The 25,762-nt window shown below is 47.2% G+C and overlaps 2 protein-coding genes across 3 annotated transcripts in view; one reads left to right on the top strand and one right to left on the bottom strand.

Moving 5' to 3' along the window:
- Positions 1–208: 208 nt before the first annotated feature.
- prpf4bb (pre-mRNA processing factor 4Bb) lies at positions 209–8,069 on the top strand. 2 transcript variants are annotated; one of them, XM_076080378.1, is made up of 16 exons: positions 209–360; positions 1,497–1,581; positions 1,986–3,115; positions 3,203–3,379; positions 3,589–3,747; positions 3,901–3,982; positions 4,093–4,294; positions 5,070–5,143; positions 5,256–5,346; positions 5,445–5,592; positions 5,713–5,850; positions 5,958–6,111; positions 6,195–6,309; positions 6,393–6,544; positions 6,664–6,750; positions 6,863–8,069. In XM_076080378.1, the coding sequence occupies exons 1-16, from the start codon at positions 302–304 to the stop codon at positions 7,064–7,066; spliced, it is 3,057 nt and encodes a 1,018-aa protein (XP_075936493.1). In that variant the 5' UTR covers positions 209–301; the 3' UTR covers positions 7,067–8,069. The 2 variants fall into 2 exon arrangements, with proteins under 2 accessions (XP_075936493.1, XP_075936494.1); XM_076080379.1 differs by having other exon boundaries at positions 212–360; positions 1,983–3,115.
- Positions 8,070–10,802: 2,733 nt separating this feature from the next.
- gli3 (GLI family zinc finger 3) overlaps positions 10,803–25,762 on the bottom strand; it is a 68,956-nt gene continuing 53,996 nt past the window's right edge. The window contains exons 7-14 of the mRNA XM_076080425.1: positions 24,203–24,422; positions 23,070–23,183; positions 21,924–22,064; positions 15,912–16,061; positions 15,622–15,786; positions 15,219–15,506; positions 13,745–14,138; positions 10,803–13,189 (exon numbers count right to left, since the gene is read on the bottom strand). Of these exons, the coding sequence (XP_075936540.1) occupies positions 10,803–13,189; positions 13,745–14,138; positions 15,219–15,506; positions 15,622–15,786; positions 15,912–16,061; positions 21,924–22,064; positions 23,070–23,183; positions 24,203–24,422 (3,859 nt within the window). The remainder of the gene's footprint in view (positions 13,190–13,744; positions 14,139–15,218; positions 15,507–15,621; positions 15,787–15,911; positions 16,062–21,923; positions 22,065–23,069; positions 23,184–24,202; positions 24,423–25,762) is intronic.

Here is a 25,762-nt window from a genome sequence, read left to right on the forward strand (position 1 = left end):
TTTTTTACTCCAGTTCAATTATTCGACAGATTTAGTTACTTTCCATTGTGGTATCACCACTGAATACTTCTTCCACAGCTGGCTGTCATCTTCTTTATTAAAGCCTCCTGCTGTGTGTTCATGTACTGTAAAGATATACAAGCACACACCCTGGTGGACAAAAGACTAAACTTAGTCCACCAATCCGGATTGCAGTTCCACGCCAGCCCAACAGAGGGAACATCGGTATTTTGGTGCCATTACAATCTTGTGTTCAAAATATTTGAAGAAGAAGAAGAAGAAGGCACCTCAGCTGAGGAAAATGGCCGACGTTGAGATGGACATCGCGTCCACAAGAATGAATAATGGCAACGAACACGTGTAAGTCATTTAATTTAAAATAAGATGTCCTTGTTAGTCAAGTGTGAAGGCTTTCCCCGTCCGAAATTAAAAGGGAGATGTTCTGTAAGTTACAAATGCGGAGTAACAGCAGCAGCTTCACGTTGTTACCGGGGCTAATGTTAGCTAAATTACTTAGCAACGGCTGGCTAATGTTCTTCGCCAACTTGCTAATGCTCTTTAGCTCAACTAGCATCAAGTTGAGCAAAGGAGTAGACGTGTACATCATCAGAATTGTTGTATATTAACCTCCATAATATGGAGCTGTCCGATCACATAGTCTAAGCACTCGTATTTTGGTCGCACGCACCGATCCTGTAGAGCAAGCTAGCATAGCTACGAGCTAACATAGCTTAACATAGCTACAAGCTAACGCTACCCGAGGATGAAGCTCGCTAGCTCCAAGTTTGCTAAGAACAGTTAGCGTTAGCGTAGTCGAGCTAATGGAGGAAAATCGTCTTGGCGGTCGTGCTCAGGGGAAACGAGTGCATGGTGACAAATAAGTGTTGTTGCGACACTAATCAGCAGATGTATCTCACTGAAAGTTGGGGCCATTATTGTTAGCGTTGCTGTTCAGCTTTAGCTCCAGTTTATAGCTAAATTCAGCACATTACGTAACCACGGTGTACCAATGAATGCTGGAAGACGAGAGCAGTCTTCGATGGTGTAATTTAGGCAATATAAAAAACATATTTTATATATTTGTATTGTATTTGAAGTGGCCTCTCTAATGAGTATTGTAAGGTAAAAAGTCACCATAGTACCAAAAGTTTAGATTTTTTTTTATGACAACAAATGTATAAACACTCTGGTTGCTAATGGTTGCAAGTGATGGAGGAGAGACAATAAAAGAAAGCTTCCAGCGATTATTGTCATTATCAGTTAATGCACTGATTATTTTGTCAAATAAGTGATTAAGTTATATAGAAACTGCATTATTATGGACCGGTTATGTCATGGCTGATACCTGATCAGATTCATACGATTTGCATTAGACCAGCCAGGGTTTCCTACAACACTGTTGTCAGTTACTCCCATCAATCAACGCATCCTGACTGGTCCTTTACTGTGTAATGGTGTGTGCTCAATATTTAAGATTGTAACTCTTTTTAAAACAGGAAGCAGGATCTGGAGAGCCACGTAAGAAGTGGAAATGAGGACAGCGGAGACGTGTCGGAGGAAGAAGAGGGGGAAGAGGAAGAGGTAGGGGTGGACATCAGCAAGACCTAAATATCTTCAGTGGTATGATGCCATGATTCTGATATGAACTTTCTACCTTAGTTTGATTTCACTTAAACAGTCTAAATTTAGTTTGTCTCAAACCGTAGTGCTTCATGTCTGCACTGTGATGGTATTCTGCTCAATTTAACAAAAAACAGTGTCAGTCATTTAATATTCCTGCAGTTTTTTTCCACATATTGTTGTTGATAGCATAACAACTCATGACGAAATACATCCAATGATACCGATATTCATGCTGTTATGATCACATGTGTCATCTTGCCATATAATAGACCATGTGACGAGAAGAGAATAGACATCTATACATTGAAATAATCTTAGACCTGAATGAGCTGTCAAGCTGAAATGTTGTCTGGTCCTAGCAGGTGGAGGCTAATGGTGAGAAGACAGAAGATGGGCCCAAACATCACAGCAGCAGCGGTAAACACAAGAGGAAAAAACACAAGCATCGCAGTAAGCACAAAAAACACAAGCATGCCTCTGATGAGGACAAGGACCGCAAACGCAAGCATCGCCACAAACACAGGAAACACAAACGCAAAGAGGTCGTGTCGCCCTCTGCTGCCGCCCTCTTTGCCTCCTCTGGCCACAAAAAAGTTGAGTCCTCTCCCTCCTCTGGAAATCCAAGTCTGGACGACCGGGCCCTGCTGGAGGATCTGGAGAAGCGGAGGGCCATGATCAAAGCTGAGCTGGACAGCCAGTTGATGGAGGGCAAGGTCCAGTCGGGAATGGGCCTCATCCTCCAGGGTTACAACTCTGGATCTGAAGAGGATGCAGAAGGTCGGATCAGAAATGGAGAACAACGTCAAAGGGGCAGCTCAGGTAAACCCATATCACCCAGAGGGGGGAAAGGAGGGAAATCTAGACGGGACTCAACAGAGGGTAAGTCCAGCTCCAAGCGTCGCAGTCGGAGTAAGTCGGCGGAGAGGCTGGGACAGGCCAAGGAGTCTAAGCAGGACAAGGTGACCAAAACCACCAAGGACACAGCCGTTAAAGACAGAGGCCGCGGCAGAAGCCGGTCGAAAGACAGAAAGCATTCGGACAGCATGGATAGGTCCAAGGAGGGAGCCGGGAAGTCCAACTCCCCCACCACCTGGAGAGGAGAGCAGAAAGGCGGCCGCGCTGATAAACGTTCCTCCCCGCAGCGGGACGACAGACCAAACCAGGAGAGAGCACCCCGGCGGTCCAGATCACCTGGACGAGAACGACCAGGTCGCTCAGATGCCGACAAACGGCCCGCGAAGTCCCCGTCCAAGGACGCGTCGTCGGGGAAGGAGAACCGCTCCCCTCACAGACGAGGGCCTCACAGCCCCATGAGGAAACGCAGCGCTTCCCCTCGTCACAGAGACGTCCACCACCCCCCGGCTACTGCCGTGGACAGGACATCGAAACCGAGCTACTCTCCGTCCAAAATAAGGTCTCCCCCCAGGAGACCCCGCAGCCGCTCACCAGACCCCAGGAGGAGGGATGCTGACAGGCAGGACTCGCCGATGAGGTTGGTGATCACAGTTCATTCATGAATGCTTTAGATGATTTAGAATGTCCACTTCAGCTTGCGTGTCCGCTCCTGATGTTTCTACAGGAAGCGTCTCCGGCCAGATGCAGGGCCGGGCAGAGACTGGTCCCGCGAGAACAGTCCCAGAATGGCCGCTCGCCGCAGGATGAGTCGCTCGCCTTTAAGACGGAGGTCACCAATGTCACCACGGCGGCGCTCCCGGTCTTCCCCCCGCAGACGGAGCCGGTCTCCATTGGGACACAGGTGATGGCGCTTTAAACACAACTCACTAGAGGATGTTTCTCTGAGTTGTATGTAGTCTGGCATTTGTTTTTTGGTATTTGTCTTGACTTAAATTCCATGTTAGCTTCCCTCTCTGCAACTGGAGTATACAGTATTGTGTCAAGGCGTTTTCATGTTGAATGATTACCGAGGTAATAAAATATCCCCTCCTTGATATCCATGCCTTGTAGGTCTGGAGAGAGAGACCGGTACGGAAGACTCCGACAGTACCGACGCTCAATGTCCCGCGACCGGGGGAGGAGAAGAAGACGCAGCAGAGACGAGGACAAGTTTAAGGGCAGCCTTTCAGAGGGGATGAAAGTCGACAAGGAATCCTCGGGGGAAGAAGTGTGAGTAGAAGAAGTTAGCCTTTATGTTTCCCTGCAGGTCATACTTAAGAGGAAAACAATAGACATCTACTACACACTGTTGTTTAATTATTAACCCAATTATAGGCCCATTGGCCCTGATAATAACAGGAAAGTGCATTTTGTGTTTCGCAGGTTGGAGGACTTTGATGGAGAGGAGGTAGATGAAGAAGCTCTCATCGAACAGCGCCGGCAGCAACGTTTGGCCATCGTCCAGGTCTGTTTACATCTGTGCTGATCCACACCTGGGTTTTATTAGTCACTATGTCCATGGCTGAGCATGTTTTGAGTTTGTATATTCTCATGGTCGCTCACTTCCTGCCACAGAAATACAAGCCTGTGAGCGACGACACCAACATGGGGTCGGAGCCCAGCAGCCCTCAGAGCAGCACACGCAGCCGCTCGCCCTCACCCGACGACATCCTGGAGCGAGTCGCCGCAGACGTCAAGGAGTACGAACGCGAGAACCTCAACACCTTTGAGGCCAGCATCAAAGCCAAGCACAACCTCATCGCCCAGGAGAAAGACGGTAATGTCTTGGTCAGAATGATCCAAATCTGTCGGCACACGAGGCCAACTGAATGTACGCGGTCAGGCGTGCGCGCGCCGTAGTTAACTACGGGTGTCAACGTGCAATTATTTCCTCTATCATTATTAGTGGAGGCTTGCGGAATATCTCCAATATATGCCGGGGAATAGTTCATATTTATGTGTAAGTTGGCGCTCACACATGTCAATCATCGTCCAAACACTTCTCAGAAGTGGCGCTTCCTCATCGTTCCTCTCACTGTAACCACATCTTAGTGACGATGGAATAAGTTGAGCACAGAAGCAGCTCCGTATAAGCGGTCTGTGGCTGAATGGGGCCAGCTTGTCCCAGGTAACTACAGCTCCACTTAAACCTCTGAAATGTAGAAAAGAGAAGTGGCTCAGCTTCATACTGAAGACAAATTGCACTCTAAAAGTGCTTTACTTTGCACTTCCCTGCAGTTCTTGTGGCCGATGTCACACTGTGATGACGCTGACCGACCAAAGAGTGGCGGTCTATACGGAACGAAAATAGCTTTCGGTGGCTTGACTTGTGTGAGAAATGCAGAGTTGGTTTTAATGTTGTTTCTTTCTATCATGTGTTCATTCAGTTGCTGGCTTGTAACCCAAAGCCTGAGTGTCTCTGCCACCTGCAGCATGTTTTGATCTCTGCAGAGTATGTGAATCAAACACGTTCCAGCTCTTCTGTTTTACAACATGGTGGATGATTAGAAGCTGTAACTTTGTCTTGTTTTATTATTGTTTGTTTGTTTCAGGAGCCAACCCAAAGAAGCCTTCAGCCCCCGACATGTTTACGGAGTCAGACGACATGTTCGCCGCTGACTTTGATGTGAGTGTTTTCTGTCGGGAATCAGGGAAATAAGATGATGAGAGAAAACCCCTTTTAAGAGTTTCAGCAGCTGTTGTGAGCCACTGACCTCATATCTGTGTCGTTTCTGCAGAATGCCCGGATGAGAGCAGCGGGTGTAGGGAAGGACTTCAAGGAGAACCCCAACCTCAGGGACAACTGGACCGATGCTGAGGGCTACTACCGTAAGTGCTGCCTCCCAAATCCTTTTCTTTTCTCCGACAGCTGTCGTCCGGAGGCAAACCTGTGAGGTGGACTGTAACAAGTATCTCTTGTTATTTAGGGGTGAACATCGGGGAGACACTAGACAAGCGCTATGATGTTTATGGCTACACGGGCCACGGTGTCTTCAGCAACGTGATCAGAGCCAGGGACACTGCCAGGGCCGGCCAGGAGGTGGCAGTCAAGATCATCCGCAACAACGAGCTCATGTGAGTCAGCCCTGTTTTTTTTTCTCCATGAATTTCAAAAATGTATATCCAAACAAGTATAGATGCCACTCCTGATTGAATTTGTATTGATGAACAACATGATTTTTTTGGGGTCAACAGGCAGAAGACCGGATTGAAAGAGTTAGAATTCCTCAAGAAGCTGAATGACGCCGATCCCGATGACAAGTTCCACTGCCTTCGCCTCTTCAGGCACTTCTACCACAAGCAGCATCTTTGTCTGGTATTTGAGCCTCTCAGGTACTGAAAAAGGAAACCCTCCTCCTCCCCTCTCGTCATTTCAGTCCCGCTGCAGCATTTATGCGACGGCCTCGCTTCCTACTTACCTCTTGTATTCTCCTCCGTAGCATGAATCTGCGGGAGGTCTTGAAGAAGTACGGTAAAGACGTCGGGCTCCACATCAAGGCTGTGCGTTCCTACAGTCAGCAGCTATTCTTGGCCCTGAAGCTGCTGAAGCGGTGCAACATACTCCACGCTGACATCAAGCCCGACAACATCCTGGTACGGTATAAATACCCCATCTAAAGATCAAGCTTATAGAATGATGATCTTGTGTGTACTGATGTTTTGTCCCATTTTAAAAGGTGAATGAGTCAAAGACTATTCTGAAACTTTGTGACTTTGGTTCTGCGTCCCACGTCGCTGACAACGACATCACACCGTACCTGGTCAGCAGGTTCTACAGAGCTCCAGAGATCAGTGAGTGGCATCGTTTGTATGAATCGACCATTGATCAGTAGCGATTCAAACTGGACCTCGCTCACCGTTTCTTTCCGTCCCAGTCATAGGGAAGCCGTACGACTATGGGATCGACATGTGGTCCGTTGGCAGCACTTTATACGAGCTTTACACTGGCAAAATCCTGTTTCCCGGATCCTCTAACAATCAGATGATCAAGCTAGCGATGGACCTCAAGGGCAAGATGCCCAACAAGGTAAAGTTGCATCATATCATTTCGGATATTGCTTCCCTCTCCGAGATGAGTTGTGTTGCTCTTCCATGCGGTGCTCAGGAACCTACGGCTGATGCAATATCCTGGATTTCTTTCCTCAGATGATCCGTAAAGGCCTCTTCAAAGACCAGCACTTCGATCAGAATTTGAACTTCCTGTACATTGAAGTAGACAAAGTGACAGAAAGGGTAAGGTGCTCCTACTTTCTTCAATGAATGAAATGTTCTGTTTATTGGCTGTTCAGGTCTTACGCCCAGTGTTTGATACATGTTGAGAATATTCTGGTCATTGATTCAACAGGAGAAGGTGACGCTGATGAGCACCATCAACCCCACCAAAGACCTGCTGATAGAGATGATCGGGGGCCAGCGGCTGCCCGAGGACCAGAGGAAGAAGGTGATGATGCTGAAGGACCTGCTGGATGGCACCCTGATGCTGGACCCAGCCAAACGCATCAGCATCAACCAGGCTCTGCAGCACCCCTTTATCCAGGAAAAGATCTGACCCCCTGAACACCACACACTCTCAGAGCAGACACAGAACCAACCACTAAAGCAGCTCTGACCGGACCTGACTCTGCAGCGAAGCAGCCAACCCACAGACAGGATTTTTATTTTTCTCCCTCAACTTTATTTTGTTTATGGATTCCTAATTGTTTTATTGTAAATAGCTCATTGAAATGGTAGCCATTCTTTAAGACATTGATTTTGCGATTCATCATTGTAACCCCCCCCCCCCGGCCCCTCATACCCGGCAAATGCAGTTATGGACTTTTTATTTTTTTTGATTTAATAACTGCCATTGGAGTGACGGATGTTTAAAAGAAAAATGTAATTCCTGTAAATACTGTATGTCAATCACAGTAAGCATCTCAAGCAGCAGACAGTTGAGTCTCGTCGTAGTTGCAGAAGACTAAAGTACATCAGTTCTTTCTTTTCTTTAACCACAATTGTCATTGTGGGGCGATGCATGCTTTTGAATGTGCACCCTTTGTGCTCTAGATTTCTGTGGTGCAGAACTGTGTAAATGCTCTGTGTGTCTCCCCCACCCCCCATTTCTAACCAAGTCTTCAGGCCTTGGGGTCTGAATTGAAGGAATAGATGCATATTATGTACTCCTTGAAACCAGATATTTCTTTGTCATTGTTTTCTGTTGCTGGACATTTCCATGTTTTTTACCTTCCTCCCCCTCCAGCACTCTGGCTCGGTCCTGGCTCTTAAGGCTCTTAAGGCTCTCACATTCAAGTGCCTCCTGTATGAGCCTAGTGTGTTCCACCACCCAACGATGTGGGCCTGTTGAAAGCCACACCTGTAACCCTCCTCTCCCATTGTTGTATATAGTCCATAGTTACTGTCATTTCATCTGTGGTTAATTATTGGTTTTTTTTTCCATTAAGTGGTAAAAAAGAATTTGTGATTTCAATAAAGAATAGTTGTGGAAACGCTGCTGAAAGAACCTTCAGTATAAGAACACTTTTTAGTAATAAAATGTTTCCTATTGTATATGACACCCCTTTCTTCATTTGATCCCCAACACGTGCTGAATGACGTAATGTCCTGTACATCAATAACTTCTTATGAAATGAAGTGTTTTATCAGAAGCGAAGCCGTCATGGAACTGGATGTTCCAAAAAAAAATTGCCTTTTTTTTTTTTATCCTTGTACCCGACTAAGTGCATTCTGAAGATGGTAAAAGAGTGAGAGGAGACGTTGCTGCTCCCTCAGAGCACTAGGAGTAAAAGTCGGTCCATCTTGTGACCAGTCGGTATAAATTACAGCGCTAATGCTCCATCTCCGAAGTGGAAAGTCTTAACGGTGTCGCATGATGGCACTTGCGTTGAGCTGCTGAAAAGCATAATGGGAGACTCACTTAGGAAAGTTTTGGGGCGAATGATGCGAGAGCTCTCTGCCTGCACGAAGCGCACTAAAAGGACTTCGGATGGGGCTGCCGGCCTGTAAATACATGTGGGCTACAGAGGTCCGTGTGAATGAGCAGGGAGACTAACGCCGACTGGCTTTAATCTCAACGTACAGAGACGAGGGCTTTTAATGCGAATGTGTAACCAAACGACTGTATAATCACGCTATTAAATTCATGAGGACATTCACACATTGCAGAGCTCCCGTCGGACAATGCAGTTGTAGTTTATCGTGACGGTCAGAAGAGGGCGTCAGAAGTTCTAGATATTCATGAAGTCACTGTTGGTGACTGACCTCGGAACTTTTTATTATTAATGAAAATCTAAAAAGTTAAATCATTTGATACAATTAAATTGCACAACAGGGTTTATTTGAATGTGGGTTGATAAAGTTTTATAGTAATATAAGGAATGTGTGCACAATTACTGAAGAAGTATCTTCTTTTCTCCAGATACAAAAACCGTAACTCAAACTATTATGACTCATCTATTATTAAAACCAGTATCAAGAAGAAAAGAGACTTAAAATAAAATGTATTTTTAATTTCTTTTCTCATTTTTATTAAAACCATACAAACATTTGTAGTCAGTTATAAAAGAGCGAAGTGGCTCTTCTGGCGGAGGGGCCGTGCTGGGCACTTGAAGCTCCGCTCTGAGCCAGATGTGTCTGGCCTCTGCCCCGGGGCCTGGGAATCCCTGCTTTCAAAGTCAATTCTTTATTGGCCCCAGGATGCTCCCCATTTCCTCTGCTAAACCTACAGAAAGAGTACTGTATTTACACATTATATATAAAAGAGCACAATAAATGTGAAAACTTAAAAACAAAATCAAAGAAAAGTAGAATGCATTTCGCAAATCTTAACTTTTCTGATAGTCAGACTTTTCTTATATAAATGTTTTCTGTCATTTTTATCTTTTTTTTCAGGTCTCACAAGACACTTTACATGTTCTTTTTTTTCATAATTCACAATGGAAGATTGGCAGTGATCTTTCTCTTTACCGACAGGCAGATACGTATAAGGCACATACCTCAATGTGATTTCCTTCTTTCAAAGGAAATGATTTCTACTTCTTTGAAGAAAAAAAACAAACTAAAATAATAATGCACAGCTACAAACCAAAGTACCAAAGAACAATAAAACAATTTGTACCTCATTGCTTTGACGCTGAATAAAAGGTAAACTACTCAATATTCTGTGTTTCAGTCACATCAGACTGCAAGGCAATACTAACACTGTTGACAAAGTCACTGCAATACTCGACGGCAGTACACATTCTGACTTTAAGAGCTTTGGAGAAAACAATACAGATGATTTCCTATAAAACGAAACACGTCACTTTACAGCATTTATCATAATGAAGAGAGAGATTCATGTGCTGTGGACCGCCGTTGGTCGTTAAAACGTGAAGTACTCATATCTACTTATGTAAGCGTACATTAAGCACCAAATGGGACCTTTGATCATCGAGGAGGAAATGATTTTTCATATCGGCTCCAAACAACCGTGCAATCCAACGTCAATAATCAGATTATCACAAACAGAACATAAAAAACACTGTTATATACACTTGTGAGTACCTTTCCAGACTAACTAAATCAAGATATCAAGGAGACGACTATCGACGGCGCCTCGAAGACTCGGATGTGTTCGATACCATACCGCAGTTACTCTTGACAAAAACACCACTTGGTAAAACTTGGTAGAAGCACTGAAACATTTACAGATTCACAAAAATAACGTACAAACAAAATGACAACAAATGTAAATACACCACTTGTTAAAAACCTATGATATATAAAGTTATCATCAGGGCCTGTTAAATCAATGACCCGCCTGCTGTTACAAGTATGGGCATGTACCTGTGGGATGAGAAGGGTAGATACTTGGCACACGGGCTGGTCTATGTACTCATATAGACAGTGTTCATGTTTAACCTTGAATACATGCATTTTTACCGACAGTGTGTACAGCAAAAACAGTGACAATACACAGAATACTGTTTTAAAGAAGTGAACTTTTGCTCACCTTCACACAGAAATACAAACAGAAGAGCTTCCAAAAATAGCCTACATTCCAGAAAAGGAATACAACTATTTATCTTTACATCATTTTGACACATCCCCATTTCTGTGTGGGATGACATTTTTACAAAATAAATGGGTTTGGCAACTGCCTATTCCACAACACTTTTAAGTACATAATAAAGTTCTCATAATTGCCACTTTGGTCTTAAATCTTCACATACACCAGAGTTTTTCTCTTCCTTTGTTTTCCATTTTTTCCTAAGGGAGGAGAAAGCAGAGAGAGAGAGAGAGAGCAGCTACTGAATGATAGCAAGGAACTTGGTCTCCTCAGCCAGCGTGGTGAGGAGAGAGCTCATGTCCCCGATCGCCATGTTGTTTAAGCCGGGGGCCACGCTGTGGAAGGCCGCGGATGCTCGAGGGGTGGTCAGGCGCGATGAGGTCCTGGACAGACCCTGGAAGATGGAGGGACTCAACACACCTGAGACCAGGCTACCCTGGTCATAGCCATCCTCCAGCATGGCGCCAAAGTCCAGACTCACCCCCTCCTCTAATATACCAGGCACATTGCCCTCCATTGTGCTGGTCACCTGGTCTGTACCAGGGGAGAGAAGGGCGGCCGAGTTCCCGCTGCCACCGCCAACAACTTGGCCCACAGACTCGGCCATGGAGTTGAGCAAGCACTCGTCCTCCAGGACAGGGAACGAGGAGGCCTTGCAATCTAATGGTTCATAAGAGAGGCAGTCACCAAAGCCCTGCTCCAAGTACCCATGGTCTGGGGCCTCCAGTTTCAGCCCAGATACCTGATGTGCAAGGGAGCAGTGGTCCCCACTTCTCTGCAGTTGTTGCTGCTGGTTGAGAGTAGCCTGGATCTCACCAGAGTTCTCTGGATTGAGGTACTGCTGGGTCCTGACCAAGTTCCTGTAACCATCGGGTGGGCGAGGGACATGGACCTGCCGATTGTGATGAAGAGCAGTTCCCTGGGAGAGGCTGGGGAGGACGTCCAAAGAGGCCCTGCTAAGGATTAGGTTGTTCCCGATCTGGCAAGAGGTGTTACTGTTGTGGTTCTGCTGGAAGTGGCTCTGTTTCGGAGGTCCAGTGGAGGCCTGCTGTTTGAAGCCCTGCTGAGGAGGCCCATTGCTAATCTGTGCGAAGTTAGGCCTTCCGAAGGTGTTTGTAGAGTTGTCACCTCTCATCTCCATGCAGGAGTTGGGCGGTGTCTCTAGCTTCACCACGGGGTTAACACAACAAGCACTTTGAGACTGATTAGCCTGGGCACAACTGTTCTGGAAATCAAGGGGCACTTGCTGCTGAACCACCATGTTTCCAAACCTGCCAAAAGGCGCAGATACGGGTCCGTGTTCAGCGCCCGACCACCTTCCACACTGTGTCTGGTGGTTTTGTTCCCTCTGAGGGGACCTGTCAGCACTCCCAGAGCTCACTTCATTCCACTGGATGGGAAGCTTACTGGGGCTCGTCTTCTCTGCTGTCGGCTGCGGCTGGAGACTGTGGGACCCAGCGAAGCCCATATTCAACCCTGACGTCTGGATCTGTTCTATCTCCTCCATAGGCGGATGGGAGGTGTCCCTTTGGCTAGTAGCTATTTGGTCCTCAATGTGCATGTAGGAGCCACCGTCCACCTGCTCCTGGGAGTGGAGATACTGCACCAGGTCATCTGGGAGCATATCCTCATCCCCGAGCAACAGGCCAGGCTCGTCCTCCATGGCCAGGGCTTCTAAGGCCGCGTGTTCTGCGATGCTCGGAGTGTACGGTGAGTGCTGCAGGCCTCTCTGCAGGTTGCCCTCTGAGCGCGTGTAGTTCTGTAGGCTAAAGCTGCGAGTTTCAGGTGTAGAATGATGAGACAGAGGTGGAAGAGGGTGGAGGTTGTTAAGGCTGTTGAAGCGTTGTACTGGGGGCAGACTGCTAATATCACGAGCCTGCGTCCGCACGGGGTCACTGGCCCTCCGGTTCCCATTCAGTGGTCCCTCGCCGGGATAGAGGACCCTCCTCCTGTAACCTGCATGTCCCGTGTACCCGTTGGTGTACCCGTTGGTGTACCCGTTGGTGCCATCACCGCAGCACTGTGGCCTGACTAGAGGCGGCAAAGACTGGTTGCTACCACCCTCATCCATCATGACCATGCGAGTCTTCAAGCTCATGCGCTCCATGTTGGGAAGAGGCGTGGGAGGTGGACCGCCAGTTGCTGCTGCATACTTGGCTTTCAGGTGGTAGTGCTGCGCTGGGGTTAAAGTGAGCATCCCCCGTGACCCCCCTCCTCCTCCCACACCTACTCCTCCTACACCTCCACAGCCCCCACCTGAGAGTATTCCTCCACCCCCTCCTCCTGTCCCACCTCCATAATGGCTTGCCTCGCTGGACCGGCGCGAGGCATCGGTGGAGATGGGGTCGTAAGAGTCGGTGGAGCTGAGGTTGTGGTTGCGGCGGTGGTGGGCGGCTGCCATCGTGCCCTCGCTCTGGGAAGCCTGGCTGGAGCGCCGACTGGAGAAGCAGGGGGAGATGCCGGAGGAGCGCCGACTGCTGCTCAGGTAGGCTGAACTGGTGGCGCTACCGCTGCTGTCACGCCGGTCCCGGAGCAAATTGAGCACTGTTAGCTCTATGCTGCCCAGCTCAGCATGAGCAGGTGGCTGAGGAGCAGACACCCCCCACTGCCTGCCCGGACAGGATCCTGGGGAGAAACACAGACAGGGAAAAAAGGAATGAATAACGTTTGGACAGTAAACAAGGCCGATTACAGGAGGATGAAAGAGAATGAGCCAAATACGTGTAAGTGGGGAGAGATTCCTCAAACAGATGTTACCAGAGACAACAGGCAGCATTTGACCATGAAACCTTGTTACATGCTATTTTCTCTGATATGATATACGACTTGATATGGTTCTGATACCATTTCCCAGTGGAACAGTACATTTTAAGCATCTGTTTTGCCTGAATGCTTCAGCCAAGACGGGGCAAGATGGAATTCAGGATAATATATTTCTCAAAGCCTGATTTGAACACACATTTGTGGTGATGTTCTGTGTACAGCTGCTGTTTTACTGTGAAAGATGGCCACACAAGCTCAACCACGTGGGGAAATAAAGATACTACATGCTTTTGTGAATTTGTGAGGGTTGTAGACTTTGGTAAAACTTTTTAAGAGCATTCAGAAAAAGGTTCTCAAACCCACTTGGACATCAAATTCAATCATTTATAAACAAGATGAAACTTAGATAACCCTTACCCTTCCCCAGGATGTTGGGTAGTGTGGAACCTTTCGGGGGCGGTGTAGGGGACAGGGGCCCCAGCCTGGGCAGCGCTCCATTCACCTGCTTCAGCCTCTCCATCTTGATGTGCTCCATCCAGCGCACGGGGCGGCCAACACTCCGCCTCGCCTGCAGGGTCAGCATGGCCGCGGTCGCCGTAGAGACTGTGGAGTCCATGATGGGGGCCCGTTCACCCACACACTCCTCCTCCACCTCCTCTTCGTTGTCCTCTTTCTCCTCGTCCTCCTCCAGCCCCTCCCCTGGCGAGCGTCCGGCGCTCACAGCAAGCTGGACTCCACTGTAGGGATAGGTGCTGACGGGGGACTGGTCACTGCTGCATGTAGACTGACCGCCAGGGCTTGGCTGAGACGTCTGACAGACACATGCCGGGGAAGAAGAAAACACGTAAGATTATCAAGTTTATTTCAGGAAACACAAGGGAAGGTAGACAGTGTCACGTGTCACAAACAAATGATACAATGTAATCTTTTGAAGGATGTGTTCCCGATGACATTAGACAATGATCATAACAAGTGACAGACCATTATGAAAGACAATTCACGTGCATAATAATCATCTTGCGTAATCACGGCAGTTTGAGCCGGTTGCACAAACCACAGAACCAACTGCAGCAAGTTTTGCACATTATTGGAGTATGAGTAATGCCCCCCCCCCCCTGTGAGCCGGGCCGGACAGACACGCTCAAAAGAGAGAAAAGAGAAATCATGTTTGGGTTGTTTTCAGAGGATAGGCAAATAGGATAAAAGGCCTCTTGTGTCACCAGCTAGAGTATAATTAAGTTGTTTACTGAGTTTTAGGAACTATGTTTCACTGAGGAATAATGGAATTACTTTTTTTTGGCATCGAGTATTCACCCTGTTTACTGTTGAATGAAGTTGGCTGCACAGCGGAGCCCTGGGCAGTATCAGGCATACTTTCAGTGCCCTCACAGTTCTGCCCAAAGGCATGGGTATTGCTCAGAAAGAAAAACGCATTCCCTTTGGGAAACACCATTGCCACTCTTCAAAGCGATGTGAAATGAGTAGAATAATCTTTTTTTTATGACTGTGTGGGATGAAGGAAACTTACAATGAGAGCAAATCTGCCGTGTTTTGGGTGAAAGTCAAGCAGTTGTGATGGGATGAGAAAAGACGATTAAACTATGAGCGAGACGGGAAACAGTGAGACTCAGAAAGAATATTTTACAAATGCAATGTGAAGGGATACCTATCTCACCTGATTACCCACTGTCCTTAGAAAGGGAAGGAGAGAAATGCCGAAGCATTGGATAGAAAGAGAAAGTTTACTCATTAGAAGAAGTCAGTGTTAAATGGGCATGCCCCCAATTCAATGTTAAATCCCACAGGAACGTTAATACTAGGCATTTAAACTAGCTATATTAGTAGTAAAAGTATATAAAAGAATCATTGTCGGCCTTAAATAAAGTCTTACCATAGGCTTCTCTGTCTTGATGGACTTGACCTGCAGACGTTCGTCCTGTTTTGAGGTAGCATGGTTGTACTCCCTTTGGTCCGTGTACCCACCCAGGGGCAGCTGCCCTGGAGACCGGCCCTGGCTGTTGCCCCCATGCTCCCGTTGGGGCGGAGGACGCGGGTAATCTCCGCGCTGTTTCTTGGTGACGTGCGCCTCCGGCCCGTGCACCGTCTTCACGTGCTTGCGTAAGGAGCTGGGGTCCGTGTAGCGTTTGGTGCAGCCTGGGATTTTACACACATACGGTTTCTAAGAATGAAGGGAGACAGATAAAGCAGTGAGAAAAAACGCGATGCTTGTAAACACCACATTCAAGCAGCAAAGTTGTAGGAGCATCATCGCCTGGAATCAGGTTTTTCAGTACCTCATTCGAGTGTGTGCGGTTCTGATGTTTCGCCCGGTCGGAGGCATTGGAAAAGGCCTTGTTGCAGCCTTCGTGCTCACACACATAAGGTTTCTCTCCGGTGTGCGAGCGTAAGTGAGTCTTAAGGTTTTCCAGACGGGAGTAGGCCTTGGCACAGCCCTCAAACTGCAGGACGAGAGAGAAGAGGACTTCACTCATGCGGTCTGAATCTCCTGTTAGCAGCTTACATGTAAAACAGCTTTTCATCTGCAAACAAATGAAGTCATCTGAGCAAATGGCAGTTTCCTTACTGTGCACTTGTGGGGTTTTTCCCCAGTATGTCTGCGCATGTGGACCACCAGCATGTATTGCGCCTTGAAGGGCTTCTGCTCTCGAGAACATTCCTCCCACCGGCACACAAACTCCTTCTTCTCCCCGTGGATGTGGTCATTGTTGATGTGCTAGAAGAGAAGATAAAGGCACTTGATTTGTTGTTCAGCGTGAGGATTCTTTTTGCTCTGCAACATGAGAGGGAAATATAACATTCCCTTTCCTGTTTTCCATTTCTTTTCACGTATATATTTTCTCAATTTAATTTCTCTCTTAACTCTTTCCTTCTTTCTCTGCCTCACTGTGTTGACTCGTGAGCCTCAGTGTCCGATCAGAACAGGATTTTTGAAATAAAACCCTGTCACTTCGTATCACATTGGGCCCTCGCCCCTCCATGACAAGCGCTGACAGTTGTGCTGCCGTGGCAACTTCCAATCTGAGGCTTAGGAAGGAGGGGAGGCGGGAGGGAGGGAGGGAGGTGAGGAGACAGGGCGAGAAATCTAAAGTTCAGTCGTGGCATCTGAAATGCGAGGGCTTTACAACTCCAGCCAAGCATTTATTTTTCTCTGTGAGCACCACCTTTCTCTTGCTCCATCCCCTCCTCTCTTCTTCTTCTTCTTCTTTCCTCACTAAACTATCTCGTAAAACGGTAGTGGTAGATGTTACAGAGGAATGAAGGAGGTGATGCAAGGAAGTCATGCAGACCCTCTGGGGACAAAGTCAACATCTGGCTCTCTTTCATAGACAATACTATCGTGGCCTCTGAAGTGCCTTTCAGGGAGCAATTTAAACCCAGGGAGACAGACACAATATCCTGACCAGTAGAAACCGGTATTATTACATTCCTGAGCAGCGGAGAAGAGTCTTTTTACCTCGGAGTTGAATGAAGAGGGACGGATGGAAACGGGAGAGAAGGAAGGGAGATAAATAGAGACTTGACTTTGAATGCTCTTAAATGTCTGGGGAAAACATGCTTTCTTTGAGCTCTTACTCGCAAGATTGTTGGGCTATAAAACATGCAGCACCAAAGCAAATAAAGCATTCAGGGACAGTTCCCCCTCCAGGCATGACACGGCTCTGACAATGGCATCTTTGTGCCTTCCCTGCACCCTGCCCTCTGGCCAGATCATGACCCCACATATAACCATAACCGTGACATCTACCAGAAAGCGCCCCATTTTCTTATTTCTTAGACATTTTGACCCTAAGTCTGCCACTGCACTCATTTCCCAGTGGTACTAAAGGGGGAGTATCGACAAATGAGTCAGCGCAGTAACAGCAGGGTGCGACAGCAAAAGCAAAGAGTAAAATTGACATTAATATATCCGCACCAGGACCTCCATTATTCTCACTTGACATTTTCTTAATTCTAAAGTGACAAAACAAGACTAATTCCACAGAAAATGATTGGGGACTGGATGACCACAGATGTTAGTGAAGTTTCCCCAAGATTGATCTCCTCCCCACCTCGGTCCGAGCCTCAGAAAACACTGACTCGTCTTCTCTTTTTCTTCCTCTATGTGAGGGAATCCCTGTGGCAAGCAATCGGTCTGCCGTGAGCAGCGTTCAATATCCCCCGGCTGAGAGCGATGGGAGAGCGTCGTGGTGTCGGATCACGCGGGTGGCTGGCACAACACTAGCGCATGCACGCACTTGCACACACACACACACACACAGATGGATACACACTCGCACCCTGTTTGTACAAATGGAGGCGGTCGTTGACGGGTGTGATGCATGAGCCTCTGAGCTGACAGAGAGGGGGACAGACAGCACGGGGAGAGGGGCCGCCGAGGAACCTAATGGCATGATCTAATGGCAATTCTTATTGAATCAATAATCTCCATGCTGAGCAGACAGGCCCCGTTGGCCGGCTAAATCGACAAACAGGTGCTGATAGCGGCGGCGCGGCAGGTTATTCATCTTCTCCCTGCCAGCTTATCGGCCAACAACTGTAAAAACGCCACCAAGATGGATTTAGGAGGGAGTCGCACGACAGGGAGCGCCGGGTACACGGACACAGGGGACACTGAGGCCGTCTGTGACGTATGAGAGGTGCACACACACACACACACACATATATACACGCAGGTGTAGGCACTGTTTTCTTGGTCCGGACTCATCAAGGCAAAAACATCCATAAATATAAATATTACTAAATCACAGAAACACTTGTTTTTAGGTTTTCTAAAAAATGAAATCCTCCGATTTAAAATCATTTTTGTCCCTCTATGCTCAAACCCATCTCGACACACATTACTGTAAGAGACAGAATCCTATCTTTTTTTCTCCCCTATTTCCCAGCATTTGCCCACTTCAGTATCCGTCTCCATGTCTCCTTATCAAACTCTCTCTGGGACACAGCCCTCATGCATTAGAATGCAAGCGTGCATGAAAAGAGGGCCTGTTTACAAGGCAATTTCACTAAGCTGTGGGACCCGCAACACCGTTTAGCTTTATCAAACACCGCCTAATAAATCATATGCTCTTTTGTGATGTCAGTTGCTGAAGTGCTTTGTGTAAAGAGAGGGTGAAAAAAAGAGCATGAAAAAAGGCAAAGAAGGGAGGGAAGGAGGAGGGAGGAAGTAAAAAAAGGGGGGAAAAATTGAGTGAGCGAAGGTAGGAGGGAGGATGAGAGTAAGTGAGTGAGCGAGCAGGGGGCAGGGAGCTAGAATTGGCATGTGTAATTCAGCACAGTCTTTTCATCTTAGAGTAAGATACTCTTGACAGATAAGGGGCCTAATCCTTCTCCTGATCAAGAAAAATCTGCATTTTACCAATTAAAAGCCTGCGCCAGCAGCCAGAGAGGGGGGGGGGGGGGGGGGGGGCTGCCTTCAGACTGCGCCCGCGTTTATCTCCCTTTAACACCGGGGAGGCGCACAGCGGCCCGCTCAACTAGGCTGCACACGGGGAGAGCCAGCTCCCCATCGAAGAACAAGGACATCACAGCGCCACCTATGTAGATGACCTGGAACCATACGGTAAGACTGTGGAGGGTGGGAACGACCTGATGAGCAGTGAGAACACACACACACACACACACACACACACACACACACACACACACACCACCAACCCCATCAGACACCCCCCTAATGGACTAAAACAGCCTGGGAGATCAGTCTGTTAGCAGGCCTTCAATGACAAGACAGAACCTGAACCTCTCACGTTGGTTCAGCAGTTGAAGAAGAAGATGAAGAATTACAAATTATGCTATTTTATTTAGCAAATCCATGTGGTGAAAAAACAACCAACTTAATGCAGATTCAAATTTGGCCCCACTTCTTTCTTTTTTATTCAACGACCGCAACAAATACTGCAAGAGCACAATATGGCTTCCATGAATTCTACCATCATACCTGTACAGGGGCACTGCCAATGCAGAGCTCCCGTTTAGAGTTCTCCACAGCGCAGTATCAGTAATACATCAATGAGTAAAATAAAAGCTTGTTGAGCAAGGCCATATTAGGCAGTTATGGGAGTGTGGGGTTGGCATCTCCAGCGACAAAGGAAAAGAAACGAGTGAACAAAGCCCACTTCAAGAGAGACATTAAAGAAGCCACCAGGCCTTATCTTTAAAAGTACTCCCTTCAAGGGGGAAAGAGGGGAGGGAGAGAAAATGAAAGAGAAAATGAGAGAGGGAGAGGTTTATGCCCAAAAAAGGGATAGCAAAAGAACGTGGAGCTGAGTGGAGAGGTATAGAGAGTTGAAATGTAATAAATGAAATAAATACAGCAAACTAGAATTGACACCCGCCTGGCTTTTGCTGACTGGGTAGGCCAGATAAGTGAGCTAAATTGCACAGATCTGATGTTTATCTTATCGGCTGCACCGAGAGCGCTTAAACGCAGACGATAAAGGAACGCCGTGGCACGTCACGGTGAGAGCACGCTTGAGAGTGTAAAAAATATGCACGAAGAGCGCGGCAGGAGTGCTTTTGAACAAGGTGGAAAGCGATGAGGGTGGCGTGAAGGCTTAATTCTAAAATTAGGCCAACCACAAAGGAAAAGGGATATTTGAATCAGTGCAGCTGTTACTTTTGATATTTCCAAAAACATGTTTTTGCATGACGCAGACTGTCAACACAGCAGTACCACATTCTAATCATTGAATATGAATCTATGTATAAACTTTGTGCAAAAAAAGCTGCTGGTTAAATTAGTTACAAACCAAGGAGACTTTTCTTTTTTGCTCATCATGTTTTTTTCCCCAAAGCCATTTCAGAAGACAAGTACAAGGGGGAAGGGATGCTCCATTGTTTGGTTATATGGAAATCCCCACCCCCAAACCCCTCCCAGTGTGTGGGGAGAGCCACTGTGGTCCAAATACTGTACTTATCCTATTACTGAGGGGGGTGGGGGTGCGGAGAGATAAGAGCATTTGCTCGTCCGCTCTGCTGAATTAGAGGGCACGGATTCTGTAGGCGAATACTTTTATTGGCATCTCTCTGCATATCTGCATGTGCATGGAAAATGAGAAATAAAATGCAATATCAGAAAGTCAAATGGCAGGAAAAGAAAAAAAAAAAAAATTCTCGAGATGGGGGGGAAGAAAGAAATGTAAAACTAATAAGGGTTTTGTTGGTGTCTGTCTACACGCGAATCTGATAGTGAGTGCGGCTTGGCAAGGTTAGGCTGGATAGTAGATGAGGAGGGATGAGAGGACATTGTTTTGCTCAGACGGCCACCTGGTGTGACTACAGTAGGGGGAGGATGCGAGCGAGCTTTTCCTCTATTAAGAAGCCATCCTCCCCTTCCTCTCCCACCACCTTAACTCATCCCGCCCCCTGAAACAGGGGCAAGAAGTTGTCAAGATTCTCAACCTTTGAGTCGAGCCCTTCAAACACGGGAGGCAGCCCATTCCGCGCTGAGGATATCAATTATAGATAGGGGTTACCACCGCGGCTGAGGATTGCAATGTCAAGACGGCAAATAGACAGCTGTGGAGAGCTGAGGATCTTTCTATCAGATGTGTGCTGATGTGTGTTTCATGTGTGTGTGTGTGTGTGGATACACTCCGGCGTCCCTTGTTCACGGCATCATATTGGTGTATTTCCACCACTTCTCCAACTTCAGTGTGCTCTCTCAGTAGGCCGACATGTGAGCGGTTCACAGGCCGCGAGTGAGCAGCAGAGCTAATAGCGTCAGTGTAAGTAGAGGGGGGGGCGCGACCATAATGTCATTAATACTTAGCTTTAAGAGCGAGTGAGCCATCCATCTCCCGGGCTGTGTGAGAGTTCTGATAACAGACAGGAGGAAGGCCGGTCCAGTGTTGTACACAAAGCTCACGTCCCGTCTCTGGGAGGCTTAACCCGCCAAATCAGTTAGCGGCGTTCAGCTGCGAGATGTGCTCTCCGGCTTCTGAGCCCATTACCACCGTCCCTGGATCCAATCAGGAATCCGGCAGCAGTATCAGTCAACGCCTGCAGCTCTGACTCCACTGTAGCTCTGCTGCCGTACAGACACACAGACAGGGGTCGTGGCCTGATAGGAGGCATTGTGCAGAAGAGCACAGCTGCGGTTGATGTTGCAAGGATCTACTGAGCTTGAGGAGAGAAACACTGAGCACTCTCGCAGCATACAAACTAAGAGGCCTTGTAGTTTTGGTGTGTGTGTGTGTGTGTTTTTGGAGCTGCACCGGGAAAGCTGTTTTTTTCAATGTAAGTCTTCACCCATCTTAAAATTAGACACACCCTGTTGTGTCTCCTTGTTTCCCTACAATAAACTCTGGTCCTGGAGAACAACTGGAGTCAAGTGTGAACACTTCTCTGCCCACAGGACGTGAGAAAGTGAACTGTGAAACATCTGCTAAACAGCAGCAAGCAAGCACTTGATTCAAAGAGGGTTTCTTTTGTGTTCCTAACCCTAACTGTTTATATCAATTCACAGTATTTCTGGATATTGAAATTGTATATTCGGAGTTGTACAGAAAAGCTTTATGTAGACAATCAAGCGTTGTTGCTGGACCGTTTTTTTTAAATGTGCGATACTCACATGTACTAGCTGCTCCTGCGTGTCAAACTCGCGGCAACAGTTCTCCCAGTGGCAGTTTGTCTCATAAACCAACTCAGGCTCCTGCTTGCTCTCATCCTTGTCCCCTTCCTCTTTCACCAGGGTCATCCCATCCGGATGGTCCTGAGGAACAACAGCAGAAAAGGTTCCAGTTCAACAACCGAGCACATGATGCCAACGTAAAAAAAGAAAAGAAAAATGATTAATACTAAGTAATGAAACAGTATTTTTTTAAATAAAAAATTATAATATACTAAAGAAAAAAGTTAAATAATAAAAAAAACTTATATATACAGTATATCTATATATATATATAGATATACAAAAAGAAAAAAAAAAAACTGCAGGAACTGCCTCCCTCTGCCCAACATCAATCTTTTAAGTAATTTTTTACGGCCCTGCTGGTTTACATCTAAGGCACAGCCAAAAATGATTTGGTCACAGGCCTCAGTGCCCCTGTGAATCTGGCCTTGTTTGGCTGCCGGGAAGGAAAAAGTGTGCAGAGCGGAAACGTAGCGCTGAAAGCCCCGCTCTGTATTTGGGGGTTTGTTATACGACCGGGACCGGGGCGAGCGTTTGAGGAACCTAACCCCCTTTTCCTGCTGTAGGTTGCTCTATTAGCCCAGACATATTTCACTATCACAGTTAGCAGGCCGAGTGGAGCGGCGAGGTGGTGGGGGCAAAAACAGGAGAGTCTGGGCTCCCACCACACACACCTCAGGCTGAATGTGCTGCCGCCTGCATATCGACTCTAATAAGGTTTTTCCTGCAGATGCAAACACTTGCTGTTATCACATTTCTCTTTTCCAGCCACTTAAAATTTTGATTAAACAAAAGCAAAAACAATTTCCTCCTAGTCTCCCAAAGATCAATGAATTGTTTTGCTTTCGGAAACAGCGACTGATAAGAGCAGGGTGGGAAACACCAAGAAACAGCCAGATGCAGGTAAATAAATACACTCTGTGGCTGGTAAGCTTGTCTATTGTCATGTTGTGGGCTTCCTATTCTAGTGCAAAAATCGAAAGAATCAGAAACCCGGCTGGTGAATTCTGGGATCTACCAACCAGTTTGCAGTTTGCAGCTGACGGATATGTTTTAATAATGCTGATGAATGTAGATGATCCTCACCTGTACGCTCACTGCGCCTGGACTCGGCAACTCTTCCTCTGGTTTCATTTTGGAGCGCTTGTGGTGCATCGGGTCTCCCGTGCTGCTCACTGCAGATTCACTTGTTGGTTTGATCTGTGGAAACGGGAAATATTTCATCATTTCGAGCTCTCCTATATAGATGATTTGATGTCATACTACTTATTTTTCTTACGTTATCCTTGATAAAATCATTAAAAATGCATGTGATGCTTATAAGTCAATGAATCATTTACTTAATGACCATAATGATTTCCGTATCAGTCCCAGACTGTGCAAATGAAAAACTATGCAATTCACTGAATCACATTAGCTCCTCTAATCACGGCAATTAAAACAAACTCATGGACCAATTCAATGAACCATTTACTGAACCAATGGATGACCCGGCTTTGGCCCTGGCTTAAATACACCCTTGGGGGAATTCTTGTTGCAACCAAAGCTCACAAGAGTAAAAGAATTAACACGGTTTTGTAAATGTGAACTCCCTTAATGTTGCTGTTTTTCACAGGACTCTCAGAGTTGTAGTGAGTATTTCTGTCTCCTAAACATGTAACTATCTTCGCAGAAACAAATGAGATTCGGCCTTGGCCCCAAAGCAATATTCTGTTCATTCAGGAGAAGGAAAAGGCAATTTTGGTGTGCCCAATTTGAATGAGGCCTCATTCGCGATGACACCAAATCCGAGGGATGGGGAAACAGCGGGGAGGACGGGTAATAAACATTGAATATTTACTTCAAATGCGGGCCCGCACATAGAGTAAGGGTTGGGGATGGAGAGAAAAAGCCCCTTCGGATCCATCCATCCATGTCAATATTCCCTCTCTATATCCTTGTTCTCTCTCTAGTGATTAATGGAGTCAGCAGTGGGATTCTATGCTAACAAGCCCCTTGTTGTTTGCTGCAGGCACGCTCAGTGCCGAGCTCGGCAGTCTAAAATCAAGAGACAACACAAGTAGGAGGAAAGTCCCTGGAGATGAGCTTGTGGAGGGGGTGGGGTGGGGCTGCCTGTACCACGTTAGCTCGCTGCGATTCTCCGAGACGTGGCTGGCATGCGACGCCGCTATCTATTACCTGTGATGATGAATCGCACAGGCGCCCGCCGCCACTCTCACCTGTGAGGAGTCGTTGGAGAGGGCTGCGCGCTCGCTGGCACTCAGCCCAGAGGGGGGGATGCCAGGCATGGGCCTCTGGGTGGCGTAGGCCGGCGACGGGTGGATGAGTGGCGGGCTGTGGCCAAAGGCAGAGCCCACGAGGCCCTGCTGACGGCCAATCAGCTGCTGGTGCACGTGCAAAGCCACCGGGGTTGGAGGGTAGGCGAAGCTTAACGCTGGGCTGGAGAGAGCAGGAAGGCAAAATAATCAAAAGATTAAACTTCACTAAAACATCAGTTGCAAAGGCAAAAAAAGGGGGAAAGACAGTGAATAAATGGATTGTTCTGGATAGCTTCTCCTCCCTGAGGACAATCTGACAGGAGACGGTGTGGTAATGCTGGAACCACGGGCCTGCCGGCAAATCCCTGCCAATGAATGTTCAGCTTGTTTAACACACAGTGAATTACCATGTGTTCTGTGTAAGGCAGTATGTCATTCTTCCACTGGGCAAACGATACAGATGATAAACAAATCTGGAGTGTGTCGTATAGCCATGTAAATAAAGCTAAATCAGTTCCCTGTCCCCCTCAACCTGAGCAAACTTTGTTTATCTTAAAAAAATCCCAGAAGCCACCACAGCTCCTCCGGGGTCTGCGTAACCACAGGTGAACCGCCAGATAAACACGGCTCCGTGTGGCTCGACAGCAGCGGCATCCATTCATCCTGCGCCTTGACGCCTCCGCTCGCGCCACGGCCCATATGTCTGCTGATCTTATTACGAGCCGAGTGGAAATCAATGGGCCGAGACACATTTGGGGGCCCATACGCTTGTCATATCACTCATCAGTCTGTTGGCTCTGGCTATTTGGGTCCTGTCACCGGGACAGTGGCCGAGCCTGCAAGCGTGATTGATCAGGCTCCGCTTACAGATCGCTGATCAATGGCTGTGGGTGGGGCCGTGGATCTTTCCTTTCCCCCCTTTCTCTTCTTCCTTTTCTTTTGCTTCCCTGTGCTCGCCTCTGGTACCGCGGCGTGATGTATGTGATGTTTCCATGAGGTGTACCGGATGACTGACACGAGCCGCCGGGGAGGCAGGCTGACTGGCTGGCTGGGAGATCGTCACCCACACGGGGTTTTGACATGGACGGCGCACACTCTGAGTCGCTCCACCACACGCTTCCTTTCACTCGCACAGAGTCTATTGTAACTACAGTAATATCATGGTGCCTAAATACGGATCAATGATATTAGAAAAATGATTTACAACATAATTTCCCCCGCGGAGAGGCTGCTGTTTGCTCTATCATTGGCACATTTGAGTCCCTGAATGACCACCTCGAGAGAAACAGTCAATCAAAGCTCCGGAAAGACATCCTGACAGCAGAAGTTAGTGCATAAAAGCTCCAGAGAAACTGAATCCTACATTTCCCAAAAAGCAAATTGAAAGAAAATTTCAATGCACTTCTCTACCTCCTAAAACTCACTTCTTTCCAACCACACACTTCCAGTTTGTAACGCAGGCTTTCTGTTAAATTTACATCCCAAGCCCAATCCCAGATACATAATAATAATAACAACCTT

The sequence above is a fragment of the Anarhichas minor genome, unplaced genomic scaffold (assembly GCF_050575085.1).
Source record: "Anarhichas minor isolate MPS153535 unplaced genomic scaffold, ASM5057508v1 ptg000074l, whole genome shotgun sequence".
NCBI classification, from domain to species: domain Eukaryota; kingdom Metazoa; phylum Chordata; class Actinopteri; order Perciformes; family Anarhichadidae; genus Anarhichas; species Anarhichas minor.

Excerpts from the sequence above, each read along its gene's own strand:
- prpf4bb (XM_076080379.1), top strand. The coding sequence starts at position 302 with ATGGCCGACGTTGAGATGGACATCGCGTCCACAAGAATGAATAATGGC. Across the intron at positions 361-1,496 it reads AATAATGGCAACGAACACGT|GAAGCAGGATCTGGAGAGCC; the intron begins GTAAGTCATTTA and ends TTTTTAAAACAG. Across the intron at positions 5,347-5,444 it reads CGATGCTGAGGGCTACTACC|GGGTGAACATCGGGGAGACA; the intron begins GTAAGTGCTGCC and ends CTTGTTATTTAG.